Source organism: Oncorhynchus gorbuscha, linkage group LG24 (genome assembly GCF_021184085.1).
Source record: "Oncorhynchus gorbuscha isolate QuinsamMale2020 ecotype Even-year linkage group LG24, OgorEven_v1.0, whole genome shotgun sequence".
NCBI classification, from domain to species: Eukaryota; Metazoa; Chordata; class Actinopteri; order Salmoniformes; family Salmonidae; genus Oncorhynchus; species Oncorhynchus gorbuscha.
Genome location: NC_060196.1, coordinates 24,847,655 through 24,867,682, shown reverse-complemented (window position 1 = coordinate 24,867,682; position 20,028 = coordinate 24,847,655). Strand labels below are relative to the sequence as shown.

Genomic DNA, 20,028 nt, shown 5'->3' with positions numbered 1-20,028 from the left:
TTGGACCAGGAGAGGTATAATTACAGTAATGTGGACAGGAGTTTTGGCAAGGTTACATGTGGATTTGGACCAGGAGAGGTATAATTACAGTAATGTGGACAGGAGTTTTGGCAAGGTTACATGTGGATTTGGACCAGGAGAGGTATAATTACAGTAATGTGGACAGGAGTTTTGGCATGGTTACATGTCGATTTGAACCAGGAGAGGTATAATTTCAGTAATGTGGACAGGAGTTTTGGCAAGGTTACATGTGGATTTGGACCAGGAGAGGTATAATTACAGTAATGTGGACAGGAGTTTTGGCACGGTTACATGTCGATTTGAACCAGGAGAGGTATAATTACAGTAATGTGGACAGGAGTTTTGGCATGGTTACTTGTGGATTTGGACCAAGAGAGGTATAATTACAGTAATGTGGACAGGAGTTTTGGCACGTTTACATGTGTATTTGGACCAGGAGAGGTATAATTACAGTACTATGGACAGGAGTTTTGGCACCTTTACATGTTGATTTGGACCAGGAGAGGTATAATTACAGTAATGTGGACATGAGTTTTGGCACGGTTACATGTGGATTTGGACCAGGAGAGGTATAATTACAGTAATGTGGACAGGAGTTTTGGCACGTTTACATGTCGATTTGAACCAGGAGAGGTATAATTACAGTAATGTGGACAGGAGTTTTGGCAAGGTTACATGTGGATTTGGACCAGGAGAGGTATAATTACAGTAATGTGGACAGGAGTTTTGGCACGGTTACATGTCGATTTGAACCAGGAGAGGTATAATTACAGTAATGTGGACAGGAGTTTTGGCATGGTTACTTGTGGATTTGGACCAAGAGAGGTATAATTACAGTAATGTGGACAGGAGTTTTGGCACGTTTACATGTGTATTTGGACCAGGAGAGGTATAATTACAGTACTATGGACAGGAGTTTTGGCACCTTTACATGTTGATTTGGACCAGGAGAGGTATAATTACAGTAATGTGGACATGAGTTTTGGCACGGTTACATGTGGATTGGGACCAGGAGAGGTATAATTACAGTAATGTGGACAGGAGTTTTGGCACGGTTACATGTCGATTTGAACCAGTAGAGGTATAATTAAAGTAATGTGGACAGGAGTTTTGGCATGGTTACTTGTGGATTTGGACCAAGAGAGGTATAATTACAGTAATGTGGACAGGAGTTTTGGCACGTTTACATGTGTATTTGGACCAGGAGAGGTATAATTACAGTACTATGGACAGGAGTTTTGGCACCTTTACATGTTGATTTGGACCAGGAGAGGTATAATTACAGTAATGTGGACATGAGTTTTGGCACGGTTACATGTGGATTTGGACCAGGAGAGGTATAATTACAGTAATGTGGACAGGAGTTTTGGCACGGTTACATGTCGATTTGAACCAGGAGAGGTATAATTACAGTAATGTGGACAGGAGTTTTGGCAAGGTTACATGTGGATTTGGACCAGGAGAGGTATAATTACAGTAATGTGGACAGGAGTTTTGGCACGGTTACATGTCGATTTGAACCAGGAGAGGTATAATTACAGTAATGTGGACAGGAGTTTTGGCATGGTTACTTGTGGATTTGGACCAAGAGAGGTATAATTACAGTAATGTGGACAGGAGTTTTGGCACGTTTACATGTGTATTTGGACCAGGAGAGGTATAATTACAGTACTATGGACAGGAGTTTTGGCACCTTTACATGTTGATTTGGACCAGGAGAGGTATAATTACAGTAATGTGGACATGAGTTTTGGCACGGTTACATGTGGATTTGGACCAGGAGAGGTATAATTACAGTAATGTGGACAGGAGTTTTGGCAAGGTTACATGTGGATTTGGACCAGGAGAGGTATAATTACAGTAATGTGGACAGGAGTTTTGGCACAGTTACATGTGGATTTGGACCAGGAGAGGTATAATTACAGTAATGTTGACCAGAGTTTTGGCACGGTTACTTATGGATTTGGACCAGGAGAGGTATAATTACAGTAATGTGGACAGGAGTTTTGGCACGGTTACATGTGGATTTGGACCAGGAGAGGTATAATTACAGTAATGTGGACAGGAGTTTTGGCAAGGTTACATGTGGATTTGGACCAGGAGACGTATAATTACAGTAATGTGGACAGGAGTTTTAGCACGGTTACATGTGGATTTGAACCAGGAGAGGAATAATCACAGTAATGTGGACAGGAGTTTTGGCAAGGTTACATGTGGATTTGGAAAAGGAGAGGTATAATTACAGTAATGTGGACAGGAGTTTTGGTGGATTTGGACCAGGAGAGGTATCATTACATTGATGTGGACAGGAGTTTTGGCACGGTTACATGTTGATTTGGACCAGGAGAGGTATAATTACATTAGTGTGGACAGGAGTTTTGGCACGGTTACATGTGGATTTGGACCAGGAGAGGTATAATTACAGTAATGTGGACAGGTTTAAAATGGTGTGAGACAGTGTATATATATTTTAATTTAACTAGGCAAGTCACAAATTCTTATTTACAATGACGGCCTAGGAACAGTGGGTTAACTTCCTTGTTCAGGGGCAGAAGGACAGATTTGAACCTTGTCAGTACCTTTCAGTTACTAGTCCAACGCTCTAATCACTTGGCCACCATGTCGCCCGATGTGAATATCCTAATGGAATGTCCATACATTCAATTATAGTGTAAAACAAAGCTGTATACAACAGACCTCTAATGTTTTGAGCCCCATGCTTAATAACTGTCCTACCACACCACCAAAAGGTATCCCTGTCTTCCATCATCCCAGTATCTCCCTCACCGTGCTATCTTTTAACCTACAGTCTCAGGATCCCCCCTGTCTGTCTACCATTTCTCAGATTCTCCTGTAGGAGGCTCCAAACCTCTTTCTTCATGGAAACTCTGACTAGGCCACGTGGCTATAAAAGCTACTGACTGGAGCTTGTGCCTTCTGGATGCTGCCTGAGCCTGCTGCCACTGTGTCCTGAGGCAGTGGAGGAGTAGAGGACCAGGGCACATAGTGTACTGTTACTGTAAAGTCACAGCTGAGAGCCAGGGGTAGTAGAGGAGAGAGACCCGAGGGAGAGGAGGTGGAGGGAGGTTAAGGCTATAGCTTGAGATTGTGATTCCCTCAACATTTTGGTAAATATTCTCAACCTAAGGAAGGAAACAAAACCACTTTTGCAGTTTTGGTTAGGAGATATGATGTGGCTTTTGGATTACCATGATCCAATATTGAATACCAACTGGTTTTATACTGTTCACAGAGAAGTAGCCAGTCAATGCTGCATTTCCAGATATTGACATGGAATGTTATCCGCACGGTAACATTTTTGCTCTCTCTCTCACTTGCCCTCCTTTTTCATATATATATATATATTTTTAAGCCCTTCGCATATTTCAGTATTTCTCCATTGTTCAGGCAATTTGCATGTATAAAATACCTGGTTGGATAAGTGTTTTCATTGGCGTAATACAGGGTGGCATGCTGAACTAACCGACTGCACTCTGGAACTGACTAACAGTAATACAGCAGGAGCCCCAGCCGGCACGGGCCAAGAACATCTTGTGGCCTGGCCCAGCCATGTGGCCATCTTCTGGAGGATGTGTGTGTACATGCGTGCATGTCCACCAACCTTCCTCACTGTTTCAGGGCTTGTCTTTTTCTGTGAATATTAAAAGGTTTTAAAGGTGGTAGTTAGCATGTTAGTGGACCGGTTGTCCTGTAGTATTGTGTTGACAGAAACACTCGTTATTGGCACGGTTGTTGATGCTCTGGAACCCTTAATGAGGCTAACAGCACTGTTCTGCTAATTGTTTTGTGAATGGTGTGACTGACTTTGTTTCTCTAGCTGTTCAGTCAATTGTTTTCCACCGTTCCTTCAGTAGCGGTCCTTGCCATTCACACAAGAAATTCCCATCTGGGTTGTTTGCTTTGAACAACACAGATTTTTTCAGTATGTCTCGATTGCAAGACTCTGTATTGAACATCGTCATAGTAACCAGTTCCACATGCTACTGTCACTTTCATACGGGATGCTATTTTTAATGTTTTGTTGAGGGCGGGGAGCCTGAATCATCCGTAAACATACACAGATCAACGGTTAGATTTTTTCAATTAGACCCCTCACATGAAATGTGGCAACAGAATGAAATGTAGTCCAGGGCAACAGACGTAAACAGACAACGGTGTGGGCTTGGTGGGGGTAAGCCATAGTGTTTTCTGCTTGTAGTCAGTGGGTCAGCTTGCTTTTGCAGAGTCAAAATGAACAGCACTGATTCAGAAAGGGGGACATTGTTCTTGTTACAGCGCTGTAGGATCTACCACCAACATAGTTGGTGTTAAACTCAACACTTACATTCAATAATCAATCCCAGATTTAGATTCATGTAAACTGCTGTCAATCTGTTTAAAATACAATGTTTTTACAGATGTGTATTTTCTATATTCAGCAGATATCTGGAACCTATTGAACCATATGTGGCATATTTCTGGAAATCTATTCAACCTCCGTAATCCATCCACCATGTTGGTCATTAAATGGGAAGGTGATGATATGGTGTGTCTGATGTATTAATGTATTAATGTCTCAGATTGATGTCTGACATCATGACTTGATGTATGTACTGTATGTATGGAGACGTTGGAGCACAACTCGTCCCTGGTTGTTTGAGTTTGGAAAAGGATATCCCATAACCTCCAGCTGCAGAGAAGGTTGATGCCAGATCAAATAGACGACTGACGCCGGGCCAGTGGACTGAGTTCTGGGAAGAACACACGTGGCAGGGGTTGGGGAGAATAAAGTCAAAGGGTGGGGATTGAGGTGGGGATGTGGTTATTTCTTCACTTTGTGGTTAATGGCTATTCTTTTTGAAAGGCCAAGTTATACACCTTGCTGCTGACAAAGACTAATAAGTAGTGTGGGGCTCTGAAGATCATGTTGAAATTAAACTATGCACCTTGTGTATGCATTAGCAAATGTCATGATGTAAATTTGACTTGCAATGAACCTAAATAGAGTTGTTAAAGATTTCAATCAAATTCAAGCTGAGGCCTAGTATGGTACATTATCCCCACAGAAGCACAGATCTTCCATATGACTGAATGGGAATACTCCAAGGTCTCCCTTGAAAGATGGCTAGCCTGCTCTCCTAGCACATGCTTTGCTAATATCTGAAAGATGGCTAGCCTGCTTTCCTAGCACATGTGTTTGCTAATATCTGAAAGATGGCTAGCCTGCTCTCCTAGCACATGCTTTGCTAATATCTGAAAGATGGCTAGCCTGCTCTCCTAGCACATGCTAATATCTGAAAGATGGCTAGCCTGCTCTCCTAGCACCTGCTTTGCTAATATCTGAAAGATGGCTAGCATGCTTTCCTAGCACATTGCTTTGCTAATTTCTGAAAGATGGGTTTGGAAATCGTCTGCTGGTGATGTATTACAAAGATAAAATTTTAAAGCACAGAAGTGAACTGTTGGAAACTGAATAGCCATTTTTTTCTAGATCCACTATTATGGCAGATCAAGAGGTGATTTAATGTACCTGAATAAAAATGCCATAATTCCACTAACAAGTATCTGCTCTTGCCAAGTTCCTCATGAAGTTATATCACATTGAAATACACGCCTGTCCTCAAAGACACATAATAGTGTGTGTCTGTGTGTTTCTATGACACACACGTATGAGAGCTCTACTCCGTCATTTAGCCAACACAGATCGCTTTCCTATTTCTTTATTAATAGCAGTCAATCAGCTGGCCAAACATTAACTTTATGTCTAGACAACTTGACGGCTCAGATTCAGGGATGTTTGTACTGTACTCTGTAGCCATAAGAAAAGAGCTTCCCTACTATCAAAATTCAAGTGATTTGTCTTCGAAATCCCTGAACATGTTATGGAATGCCTCTTTCGTTTAGTTTATTTGTTGCTCACATTTATCGGTTTCTCACATTCACCTCTGTCCTCTGTACATTTACACCACCGGTTGTGATCATGTCAAATTAGTTTGACCTGCAAATTGTTTGGACCACATAGACTTCTCTCTACCATGTAAACACCTCCGGGACCAGCCAAGCGCTGCTCGGAACACCCTGTCACTCTTATTGTGCAGGGAAGTAAGGGAGAAGGCTGAGAGGAAGTGGCTGTGTCTGGGCTGGTCCACACAGGGAAGAGCTGTACCGCACCACAATAGATGAAAAAGCACCACCTAATGTTTTGGGAGGGAATTTCACAATTCCAGGCCCCAGCTCCTGGCTGTAATGGGAGCGAGCTAATGGTGCAGTGCCAGTGTCCGGTCAAATGGAATTCCTCTGTAGACTCGTGGGTTGGCTTCCACCACCAGGCTCTAGGGGTGTTCCCCTATCTGGCTGCTATCTGGTGGAGCTGAGAGACACAACCTTGGCCTGTGGCTAGATCTGAGTCCAGGAGGAGCTGCTGCCGGGGTGGTTAGAGTCCCAAATACCACCTTATTCTCTATATAGTGCACTACTTTTGACCAGGGCCCATAGCGCTCTGGTTAAAAGTAGTGCACTATTTAGGGATTATGGTGCCATTTGGGATTCAGACAGAGGCTGTTAAATGATAGTGGTGCTGGTTCATTCAGTACTATTAAATGATATATCCTCTGAATATAAAAAAGGAAGGAATTTTCCTCCAAGCTCCTCAATCAGGTGTCTGTGTCAATGAAAAGAAATGCCTTGTACTATTGACCCTTTATCCTATCATCATAGGAAAATAATATTTAAAAAATAATAGGAAAATAATAAAATAATGTTTATTTATCTTCTTTGGGATAGGGGGCAGCATTTTCACGTTTGGATGAATAGAGTGCCCAGAGTAAACTGCCTCCTACTCAGTCCCAGATGCTAATATATGCCTAGTATTATTAGTATTGGATAGAAAACACTCTGAAGTTTCTAAAACGGTTTGAATGATGTCTGTGAGTATAACAGAACTCATATGGCAGGTAAAACCCTGAGAAGAAATCCAAACAGGAAGTGGGAAATCTGAGGTTTGTAGTTTTTGAACTCAGCATCTATCGAATTCAGTGGGATATGGGTTATTTTGCACTTCCTAAGGCTTCCACTAGATTTCAACCATCTGTAGAACGTTGTTTCAGGCTTCTCCTGTGAAGGGGGGCCGGATGGGAGCTGTTTGACTAAGGGGTCTGCCAGCAGCCTCGTTCTCAGTCACGCGCATTTCACATGAGAGGTATCTCTCGTTCCATTGCTTTTCTACAGACAATGGAATTCTCCGGTTGGAACATTATTGAACATTGATGATAAAAACATCCTAAAGATTGATTTTATACTTTGACAAGTTTCTTCGACCTGTAATATAACTTTTTGTCCGACTGGACCTGAACGCGCTTTTGGATTTGTTTACCAAACGCCCTAACAAAATAAGCTATTTGGACATAAATGATGGACATTATCGAACAAAACAAACATTTATTGTGGAACTGCGATTCCTGGGAGTGCATTCTGATGAAGATCATCAAATGTAAGTGAATATTTATAATGCTATTTATGACTAATGTTGACTGCGCAACATGGCGGATATTTCTTTTGGCTGATTTGGGCTCTGAGCGCCGTTCTCAGATTATGCTTTTTCCGTAAAGTTTGTTTGAAATCTGACACAGCGGTTGCATTAAGGAGAAGTGTATCTAAAGTTCCATGCGTAACACTTGAATTTTTGTCAACATTTATAATGAGTATTTCTGTGATTTCATTCTCTCTGCAATATCGCTGCATGTTTTGGAACTACTGAACATAACACGCCAATGTAAAATAAGATTTTTGGATATAAATATGAACTTTACCGAACAAAACATACATGTATTGTGTAACATGAAGTCCTATGAGTGTCATCTGATGAAGATCATCAAAGGTTAGTGATTAATTTAATCTCTATTTGTGCTTTTTGTGACTCCTCTCTTTGGCTGGAAAAATGGCTGGGTTTTTCTGTGAGTTGGTGGTGACCTAACATAATCATTTGTGGAACTTTTGCTGTAAAGCATTTTTGAAATCAGACACAGTGGCTGGATTAACGAGAATGTTATCTTTAAAATGGTGCCTAATATGTTTGAGAAATTTGATTTATGAGATTTCTGTTGATTTGTATTTGGCGCCCTGCAATTTCATTGGCTGTTGGCGAGCCAGTCCTAGATAGGTTAAATACTGAAACAACTATAACACAGATGGTGATTCGGTCTCACAAGTAATGAAGGGGCATAGCTTGTTCTAATATGAAGGAGACCTTTTCTTGCTAAAAGCTTTAGGTTTTGCAGATGTTACCAGATTGTGAAATATTGACAGACTCCAGATCTGATAAGGCTTGACAGAAAAAGCACTGTAAAGGGAGTCAGGTCCTCTTGGTGAGTCTGACACTGCTGGTTCATGGTGGACTCCTCAATCAAGATGGCTGCCTTTGCCATCCTCTTTTTCAGATGGCACACACTGCCACATTGCTGTTTGTTTAGTTCCAATTGGTCCCTTCGGTGTTTGGTCACTTCCCTTCCATCAGCCAAAGAACACAGCTGATAAAAGGGGACAGGCTCACCGACTGTGGGAACACTGAAAGAGTGGCAGTAGGCAGGAAAGGGGGAGAGACAAGTGCATGACAAGTGCATTTGGATCCTTTGTAGAGGGCAAGAAGCTGCATCCTCTCCAAACCAAACAGTCTGAGACTTCTATTTATCTGTGTTAACAAGACTCCATTTATTTTCCGTTTGAACAAATGAATATATTTTGCACACTGAACAACACATCATGACGTAATACCTGCTAAAACACCTAGCTATATCTCTCAAATACTATGAACTATACACTTAAAAAAAAGAAGTGCTATCTAGAACCTAAAAGGGTTCTTTGGCTGCACATAGGAGAACCCTTTGAAGAACCCTTTTTGGTTCCAGGTAGAACTTTTTTGGGTTCCATGTAGAACCCTTTCCACTACGGGGACAGCCGAATAACCCTTTTGGAACCCTTTTTTCTAAGAATGTACCGGAGATGCTTTGATGTAGATTGGGAGATATTGACATCTTTCTCCTTTCTTCACAGTTAATGAGATCATCAGGAACGACCTCTCAAGCATCTCTGTCCACAGTCATGCGTAGCACCACTTTAATCATGGACACAGGAGGACTGAAGCAGAAGAAAGGGAAATACCATACTGTACCAATAATTTTTTACAACGTTTGCATGCTTGGACTACAGTATGCAGGAAGCCAAAAAAACAACCAAGGGGAACAGAGATTGAGCATCTTGAAGATTATAATCTAATGTGTGCCTTTCAGAAGATGCCATTTCAGAAGATTCACCAATGTATAACAATTGAAGATGAAATGAAATGGCTGATCTCTCAGAAAATAAAAACAGGCGTACTATGCAGCACTGCACCTTCCAGCCTCAACCCCAATAAGTATGCTTTTTAGTGGACCAAGATTATTTTTTTTTTTTAACTTCTGTCTGCAGATATTGTAAATGATTCAGTGCCTACGTGTACGTTTTGTGTACAATGCTTCAGATTGTTTTGTGTATCTGGCTTTCAATGAGATGATTTCATCCATAATAAGTGCCTTTGACTGGATATAGGAAATGATGAGAATTAAAGGGCGACTGCACTTCCTGATTTGGCCTTGTTTTTCATCAATGCTCATAAAGAAATGCTAGTGGAATCACAACAAACAAACTAGCTTTGCTATGGAGAGAACAACGTTTGAAGTTGAGGACTTCTCCCCTCCTGACTGACTCGACCTTCTCAAGATGGTCAGCTATTTCAGTTCTACAGTTTGTGTGAGCTTGTTTAGTCAAGCTGACAGAAGCTAGCGTAGCTTGGTGATAGGATAGCCAGCTGCAGCTATCTAGCTAATATTTCTCTGTCAAATCAGTTATGCCAAGATAGCAAGTGCCAGTGTCTGGAATGTGTTTCATAAGGCACTCGTTCTACAACACCTTGCTACGAAAGTAGCTTAGAACTTAGTTTCAGTGTTTCGTCAAGTCATGTAATGCATGTTACCGTGGAAATGGTTTAAACCGAGAGTTGAACACCTGGTCTTAAGTCAGCTCAGCTGTCCACCAACACAATATTCTATAACTGGCTAGTTTTGTCTCATCTCTCTTTGTGTCCACTGTTACATCTTCCCCAGCGGGACAAATGCCAAAACTACTAATATCCCTAGGTGTGTCAGGTGTCACCTAGCCTGTCAGGTGTCACCTAGCCTAAATCTTGACATTGCACAAAGGGATGAGTTTGTGTTACAAAGTATTGTATAATGTAGATATCATATTGATGTGCCTACACTTAGCTAGCAAATAAAAATAAGTTGTGTTGAGCACAACTTCAGCTGTCTAACCAGAATGGCATTCTATTTGGCCAAATCTGGCTGTCTAACCACACACTGACATGCACAACTCTGGGTGAGGAGGTCCCTTTAATACATGTAATGTATTACAGGTTATAGGCAAGTGCAGTCAGGGGGCAGGAGGGGTGGAGTGCATGACACTCCATCCTCGATATGACTGAGTTTGCCCAATTCAAAGCTCCATCCAGGAGCCTACAGAGTAATATGAGAAGAGTGCAATTGTTAAACGTATGTAGATATTCTAAACAAAGTGTTTTGATAACTTTCAAGTGTAACAGTTCTATGTATAATAAACCATACTTCACATAATACTGTAGAAGAAGTGTTCTGATAATGTGCAAATATTGTACCTTCCTTTATGGTGTCCCATATAAGACAAAAGTTCCCTGACATGTTTGAAGAATACACAGGGTCCCTCCCCCCTATTGATAGTACCATTCAATTCAAAAGTAACAAAATATGATACAAAGTAATAGATGTGTATAATTGTATAATTTTAATGCTGAGTGCAACGTCTCTCCCAATTCAGACATCAGTGTCAACTTGTCTTTCAGTCAGAGGACTACATTTCAAAAGCATCTCTTCTGCTATTATTTCACGTTTGAACATAGCCATAGCTAATCCTGATTCATAGCTAATTCACAAGGGACACATGCCAGCATGGCACTGACTGGTTGGCATTACTCTCTGGGGCCCAGGAGTAGTCCATTGGCACAGTGGAAGGGGCCACCTCCTTACAACATACTATACATGGCACTCATTGTATTATGAATGGTGATTAGGTGAATTTCAGGACAGATAGTAATTTTGACCATTGACCAAACCCATTGTGACCTCCATTACTCTGAAGCAGAACTGGTGCCTCACCACTGCCTCAGCATTCTGTAACAGCTCCTAATATGGTATGGGGTTAAGCTGCTGAACAACAAATCCACCAGGTTGTGTATGTAGCCTGTGAATGGAATACATATCATCACTGAATGATATAGCGAGAAACATAAGGTTCTCTAGTTTGTAAGTAATTTATATGCTAATAGAGGGACTGTAACTACGGAATAGATTCAGGCCGGTGACGCTGATGCTATGCAACCAGCAGTCTACATTGCTGAATGTTTACTGTTATGTTTTGCTATTTGCTGCCAGAGCCATAGCTATATTTACAGTAGACAAGTGCCATCCTACATTTATTTTTGCCCTAGAGCATACATGATACACTTTTATGAGAACAGGCATGTTGTTTTGGGTTATCAGACAAAGCCCCCGAATGCTAGCTAGAGATCTAACTTGCAAATCCGGGTTAGTTATCATATCTTTGTACGAGTTTCAATGTAACATTAGCTATGCAGTTCGAGTTCTAACATGATTGAAAACAAGCTGGCTACATCCTATGATTGACTAAAAAGCTAGTATCCAAGTGCTTGCCCTGTTATTGACCCTAAATGCCAATGGGCTATCTGTTGTTACCAAGGTAGCTAGCTAATGAGAGCTATGCACATCTTCCTCTGACATGCTATACATCACATTACATGTTAGAGTAATGTATTTATCTAGTTACAGTATCATTCCCCTTTCATATCACAGCTAGCCTGGCTGGCTAGCATGATCAAATAATGTTTTATAATAGGGTGTCCTGCCCAGGGTGGGTGAAAACGTGCTTTGGTGATGAAATTTCACTTCCTTATGTTATAAAATACATTTTACCAAGACAAATATGATTACTTATGTTCTGAATCGTTCCATGGGGTTTTTCTCTAACATGAGTAACCTAATACATCCAATAATAAGCACCGAGCTCTGTTGACATAGCGGTGAATTAAATATTAAAAGCTTTGAAAATAAAATGCTTGGTGTATGCTCAGTGACATTTCACAGAGATACGTTTGTTTTTGTGAGAAATCGTATTAAAAAAAAAAAAATAGGAATTTCGAATTAATATGAAAAGCGTATACTAAAATATGAAAATAATACATGCCATGTCTCAAAATCAATATCCATCTTACCTCTATATTGTTTAATGTCCTGCGGATTCGAGAAAATATATGATTTCAACAGGAAAGTGTGGTAGCCAGTAGCCTTAATTCTTGCACAGAATCCAGCTTAGATGACAATGCAATTTTCCAAACTTTTGACCACTTTTCTTTCTCTGGCCTCCATTGATTTAGTCATCCTAATTTTGGCCATCCTACAAGGGAAAAAACACCAATAACTTTTGAACGGATTGTGATAGAGACATGCAGTTTGAACCATTGGTTTTATTAAGAGGATTAGCTACACAATTAGCAACAGAAATACCAACATTAGTCAAAATATGGCATTTTCACACCCTATGTATAACCAAAAATAGCTACTAGATAGCTAGTACCACTTATCTATTTAGTTAACATACTCACCAACACCAGTCGTTTGACAGTTGACAGGCAGCATAATTGACTGTGTCGGGTACAATCTATTCCTGGTAATCTGGCAATATTGTTGAAATGCATTGGGAGTTTGCAGCAACTTTATGGAAGCCTATTTTCACTCCTGTTTGCTGAGCGAAACGTGCATGTGTTGTATCCATATGCAGACTTGACATCAAATGTCCACATGGTACGACAACGTGTTGTCTCTAGGCAATTGGGCATCATCTACAAAAGTGGCCATGTAAGTAATCCATACCCAACCTCCTAGTAAGTTGTGACGAACGCACTTACAATACTCTGTTTTGGACGAGACTGACTTTATAATAAAAATTATTCTATTTACACTTTGCACTCTATTTTGACACTAGAATGAATTTGACTCATCGATGCCACATAGGCCGTTTAAAACCAGTGAAGTAGGTTCCAAGGGGCAGTTGACCTTTAAGCACTTGTTCACACTCACCAATGATAGCATTACCTGCATGTTCAATTTGACTTTTGATCTGTTGTTTAGTACAGCTTTGTATGTTTGTGACTTGAGCCATCTCTTCATGTCACCCAAGGACTGAGAAATGGCATCAACATTGAGTCCTTGAGTACAGTGAGTTAAAAGCACATGCCTTATAAAAGACAAAGACCTCAATCTGCTCAGGTGTATATTTATTTTAAGGAAATACAACTAGGGCAATGTGTTGGCTATGTTGTCAAGAGGATTTTGAAGATATTCAAGGCTAGTGCCTTTTGGAAAGCCAAAATTTCATCTCAAGTACCAGTGCTGCCTCTGTCCTGTTGGGACAATGCAATGTTTGCATTTCACATGCTTGATTAGCCAATAGTCAGCCTGTGATAATAACTCTGTTGCTTACTGGCCAATGCTTGATTTGCTTCTGCTTCATATGGTTGCCATATGCTAACTCAAATGAATTTCCTTTACATAGTTATTACATAGTTGTGTAGTTCTTGTCTACAAGATACTAAGGGAAAGAAAAAAATTATGCTTGAAAAAATTCATTTTTTTTGGTTTCACTTGTACAAACAGTGGGGAAATCTGGTAATACGTACATTAGCAATCATTCTTTTATTCATATGACAGGAATAAATCATCTCACTTTGGTTCAATTGTCAATTAGAAAATAATTCCTGGATACCTATGCAATATGCTGGTATAGTGTTTGTTTCTCAAATAATGTATACATTTAAGACTGTAATAGAAAAAGGTGTCTTATGTACATTTATTATTTCCTTTAATCCAAAGAATTGGTAACAATGGTGAAAAGCAATATTCTCATGTAGGAGATCCAAAACTTTTTCTATAAGTATGTATTTATTCTTATAGCATGTACTTTGTTTCTTCAAGTGTTTCATGTAGCTCCTCATATTACCAAATGGTTAACTATATACTACACTACAATATATAGTATTCTAAGATTCAGTCTGTAGAATGCACAATAGTTAGACTGAATACATGCTAAATAATCAGATTTTTTGCTTCATTGTATCATTAGCTCGCATAAGTTCCCTTATTACAACTGCATTTATTTCCACTCTTTTATATTAGGTCTTAATCCATGAATTTAAAGGAAATTAACAAAGCCATGAAGCCATGTTTACTGAAAAGTTGACTATTATATTGTTCAGATATGCAGATGAATTGTTCACAGTTTTTTTTGTGGGCTCCAATTCTGCTTCATGTACTGTATGTATTGTCATTAATAAATACCTTCTTTTGAATGCTACAGTTGTCTCAATTATTTATATTGAATATTACATTCATGTAGTTTATATTTGAGAGTTATATTTAGTTAATTAATAATACACTCAGTTAAATTTAGTAATACATTATATAGATATACACACAGACAGACATATACACTAAAAGTTTTGCGACACTTAGAAATATTCTTGTTTTTGAAAGAAATTTTAAAAATTCCCCCCATAAAAACATCAAATTGATCAGAAATACAGTGTAGATATTGTTAATACTACAAATTACTATTGTAGCTGGAAACGGCAGATTTTTTATGGAATATCTACATAGGCGTAAAGAGGACCATTATCAGCAACCATCACTCCTGTGTTCCAATGGCACGTTGTGTTAGCTAATCCAAGTTTATCATTTTAAAAGGCTAATTTTTTAAATTTTATTTTACCTTTATTTAACCAGGCAAGTCAGTTAAGAACATATTCTTATTTTCAATGACGGCCCGGGAACAGTGGGTTAACTGCCTGTTCAGGGGCAGAAGGACAGATTTGTACCTTGTCAGCTCGGGGGTTTGAACTCGCAACCTTCCGGTTACTAGTCCAACGCTCTAACCACTAGGCTACGCTCCCTTTTTGCAATTATGTTAGCACAGCTGAAAACTGTTGTCTTGATTAAAAAAGCAATACAAGTGACCTTCTTTAGACTAGTTGAATATCTGGAGCATCAGCATTTGTGGATTCCATTACAGGCTCACAATGGCCAGAAACAAAGACCTTTCTTCTGAAATATGTCAGTCTATTCTTGTTCTGAGAAATGAAGGCTATTCATTGCGAGAAATTGCCAAGAAAGTGAAGATCTCGTACATCGCTGTGTACTACTCCCGTCACAGAACAGTGCAAGCTGGCCCTAACCAGAATAGAAAGAGGAGTGAGAGGCCCTGGTGCACAACTGAGCAAGAGGACATGTACATTACAGTGTCCAGTTTGAGAAACAGACACCTCACAAGTCCTCAACTGGCAGCTATTGTATTATCTCCGGCTACTGTAAGATGTTAGGAAATAAACAGAAGAATAAACAGATGTTGAATGAGATTAAAAAGTCCAATGTCTCCTATGTGAAAAGGTGTTAGTATGGTGTATACTGACCTCCAGTGGCCAGCTTCTCTCTGTCAGGCATGACTCGTTACTGGTGCAGACCTGGGTTCAAATACCTCAATTACTTTCAAATACATTCAAAGTAAGTATTCAGAATTATTTCATTTGAAAAGACAAGTAGTTGAATATTTGTATGTATTTTGAAATACAAATCGGGAAGTATTTGATAAAATCAAATACACCAACTCAAATACACTCCAATGCATTTTAACCCAGGTATTTTAAATAGGTATTTGAACATACTGTCAAATATAATTTGGTAGTCTCTTAGTTTTTAAGTAGTCATTCAAAGAAAAGTAGTTGTTTTGGGCTGTGTGCTTGAAAATACTCAAATATTTGAACCCAGGCCTTGTCTGTTGTATTAGGGAACATTGATTTTACATTTCAATCTAGCTATACTGCTGAGCTTCTGAGATACGTCCGCGATACGTATTGAATCCAGCCCATGGTAAGCATTTGAAAAGCACAAGAAATCTTTAAAAAATTGCAGAATATATCATATGGAACAAATATGCTGCTTCCACTTAAATCTCTTCCACTACGACTTTCACCAAACCCTTCCTACTATGCAAAATGTGTCCGATTCTGACTTGGCAATTACACCTTTCCTCTCAGTATTTGGTATTCAGACTTATCTTATTCAGACATGTAAGGCGCTCTGCAGGTGTAGCTATTATTCGTGCTCTGAATAAATTGAATGCAACCATTGACAAACCTCCCATTTGCTGGCCAGCAGATGTGGAATTTTGATTGAATAGCATTTGTAATCTCAAATGAAGCCATCCCTTTAAATATGATGTACCTTTTAGTTCTAATTTTATCAACAGACTCACTAGATATAAAGAGAATGGGTCCAGAATATTAGGGATCAATGAAAGAGCCATCTAAATATAGACTATGCACAGACTACTCGTCTCTGTTTCAGCACCAATTGGTAGATTTAAAAATACTCTGATCTTCTAGATTTAGGAAAGTATTGATGAATCATAAAAACTGGTTTGGAGGGCCTTTATGCACGAAAGACAGAAAACGGTGGTTTGATTCATTCAGGAAATTGACACATTATGTTTTTCAACCCATGGCAAGGAAGGAAGATTAGTGTACATAGAATTCAGTGGTGTTCAGTGCTGTTTTAGATCAAATCAAATATAATTTTATTAGTCACATGTGCCGAATACAACAGGTGTTGACCTTACAATGAAATGCTTACTTACGAGCCCCTAACCAACAACGCAGGTTTAAAAAACAAAATAAAAAAAACAGATAAGAAATAAAAGTAACAAGTAATTAAAGAGCAGCAGTAAAATAACAATAGCGAGACTATATAGGGGGGGTACCGGTACAGAGTCAATGTACTGGGGCACCAGTTAGTTGAGGTAATATGTACATGTGGGTAGAGTTAAAGTGACTATGCATAGATAACAGAGTAGCAGCGGTGTAAAAGACGGGGAGGGGCAATGCAAATAGTCTGGGTAGCCATTTCATTAGATATTAAGGAGTCTTATGGCTTGGGGGTAGAAGCTGTTTAGAAGCCTTGGATCTAGACTTGGGGCTCCGGTACAGTCTATGATTTTTAGGGCCTTCCTCTGACACCGCCTGGTATAGAGATCCTAGATGGCATGGAGCTTGGCCCCAGTGATGTACTGATGTAGTGTCTTGCAGTCAGAGGCCAAGCAGTTGCCATACCAGGCAGTGATGCAACCAGTCAGGATGCTCTCGATGGTGCCGCTGTAGATCCTTTTGAGGATCTGGGGACCCATGACAAATCTTTTCAGTCTCCTGGGAAGAATAGGTTTTGTCGTGCCGTCTTCACGACTGTCTTGGTGTGATTGGACCATGTTAGTTTGTTGGTGATTGAACTTGAAACTCACGACCCGCTCCACCACAGCCCCGTCGATGGGAATAGGGGCGTGCTCGGTCCACTTTTTCCTGAAGTCCACAATGATCTCCTTTGTCTTGATCACATTGAGGGAGAGGTTGTTGTCCTGGCACCACATGGCCAGGTCTCTGAACTCCTGTCTCGTCGTTGATCAGGCCTACCACTGTTGTGTCATCGGCAAACTTAATGATGGTGTTGGAGTCGTGCCTGGCCGCGCAGTCATGAGTGAACAGGAAGTACAGAGAGCACAAGGGACTGAGCACGCACCCCTGAGGGGCCCCTGTGTTGAGGATCAGGATGGCGGATGTGTTGTTACCTACACTTACCACCTGGGGGCGGCCAGTTAAGAAGTCCAGGATCCAGTTGCAGAGAGGTGTGTAGTCCCAGAATCCTTAGCTTAGTGATGAGCTTCGTGGGCACAATGGTGTTGAACGCTGAGCTATAGTCAATGAATAGCATTCTCACATAGGTGTTCCTTTTGTCCAAGTGGGAAAGGGCAGTGTGGAGTGCAATAGAGATTGCATCATCTGTGGATCTGTTGGGGCAGTATGCAAATTGGAGTGGGTCTAGGTTTTCTGGGATAATGGTGTAAATGTGAGCCATGACCAGCCTTTCAAAGCACTTGATGTCTGCAGACGTGAGTTCTACGGATCGGTAGTTGTTTCGGCAGGTTACCTTAGTGTTCTTGGACACAGGCACTATGGTGGTCTGCTTAAAACATGTTGGTATTACAGACTTGGACAGGCTGAAAATGTCAGTGAAGACACTTGTCAGTTGGTCAGCGCATGCTCGCAGTACACATCCTAGTAATCTGTCTGGCCCTGCGAATGTCGACCTGTTTTAAAGATCTTACATTGGCTGCGGAGAGCGTGATCAGTCTTCCAGAACAGCTGGTGCTCTCATGCATGTGCTTCTTGTTGGGGCCAGTACGTACGGTCATTGTGGGGACGACATCATCGATGCACTTGATAAAGCCAGTGACTGATGTGGTGTACTCCTCAATGCCATTGGATGAATCCCAGAACATATTCCAGTCTGTGCTAGCAAAACAGTCCTGTCATTTAGCATCTGCTTCATCTGACCACTTTTTAAAATTGATTTAGTTACTGGTGCTTCCTGCTTTAATTTTTGGTTGTAAGCAGGAATCAGGAGGGTGAGCTTTGTTTGCGTCTCTGTGTGTTGTAAAGGTGGTCCAGAGTTTTCTGGCCAACTACGGGTGGGCGTTGTCCTGTTTGCTTATGGCGGAATACAGCTCATTCAATGCTGTCTTAGTGCCGGCCTCTGACTGTGGTGGTACGTAAACAGCTACAAAGAATACAGATGAAAACTCTCTAGGTAGATAGTGTGGTCTACAGTTTATCATGAGATTTAGTTGTACTGTACCTCAGGTGAGCAACAGCTTGAGACTTCCTTAGATATTGTGCATCAGCTGTTATTTACAAAATACATAGCCTGCTGCCCCTTGTCTTACCAGACGCTGCTGTTCTATCCTGCCGGTACAGCGTATAACCAGCAACGTTGTTGCCGGTGATATCTGGTGAGGACCTGCCTTACAGCAGGCCTACAAGCCCTCAGTCCAGCCTCTCTCAGCCTATTGTAGACAGTCTGAGCACTGATGGAGAGATTGTGCGTTCCTGGTGTAACTTGGGCAGTTGTTGTTGCCATCCTTTACCTGTCCCGCAGGTGTGATGTTCGGATGTACCGATCCTGTGCAGGTGTTGTTAAATGTGGTCTGCCACTCACATATTGTACTGTAAATTGTGTGTACAAGGAAAATCCACAGCAACAATGTGATGCATAAATCATTATACCTTTATATTTTGAATGAAATGTTGGGATTAACATAACTTTATTAATTTGTGTAGACCAGCCGTTACCAACCTTTTCCGTTCCGAGGACCATCATATCACAGTTAAAAGCTTGAGGACCACATCTTTGTAGTCAAATTTAGTCTATTTTAGCAGTGAATGTAACAAATTAAATACCTATTATTTTTATTATACAAAGTAATGTACAATTGCTTATAATACCTTTATTTTTGGAAGATATATATATATAATTTTTTTTTAAACACACTGGTGTGTAAATCACATTTTCTGATATTTTAAGAAATGAGTGTATGCAGAAAAATCTGTGATTGGTACATACATTTTTGGACATTAAATTATGTTATATACCCATTGATTCTTAAAGAATATAACTCAAACTCTCATTCCCTATCAGAACCCAAAATATAAGATTAATTTTGCCTGTAGCTCTGACAATACATTTGAGAGTGGTTACATTTCTCCAGCTCCATCCCTCAGCTATTTACCAAAACAGTGCTGGGTTGAACCTTTGAGTTGAACTGCAGATGGCCCCTTTAATGTTAATGTTATCAGGGTATTTTATTCATCTCAACAGAAAGTCTGTTAAGCTACAGAATGAAAGTGACAGATGGCTGACCTATTCTTTCAGACTTCTACCATAGCCTGAAGACATGGAGTTTCTAACCCAGCAATTTGATAATCTGACAAAT

The 20,028-nt window shown here is 40.3% G+C and overlaps 1 protein-coding gene across 1 annotated transcript in view; it reads left to right on the top strand.

Annotated features, from left to right (window-relative positions):
• Positions 1 to 14,511, top strand: part of LOC124012992 (nuclear factor of activated T-cells, cytoplasmic 1-like) — a 77,942-nt gene extending 63,431 nt beyond the window's left edge. Inside the window, exon 10 of the mRNA XM_046327095.1 lies at positions 9,070 to 14,511. Within this exon, the coding sequence (XP_046183051.1) occupies positions 9,070 to 9,125 (56 nt within the window). The 3' untranslated portion in view covers positions 9,126 to 14,511. The remainder of the gene's footprint in view (positions 1 to 9,069) is intronic.
• Positions 14,512 to 20,028: the final 5,517 nt, after the last annotated feature.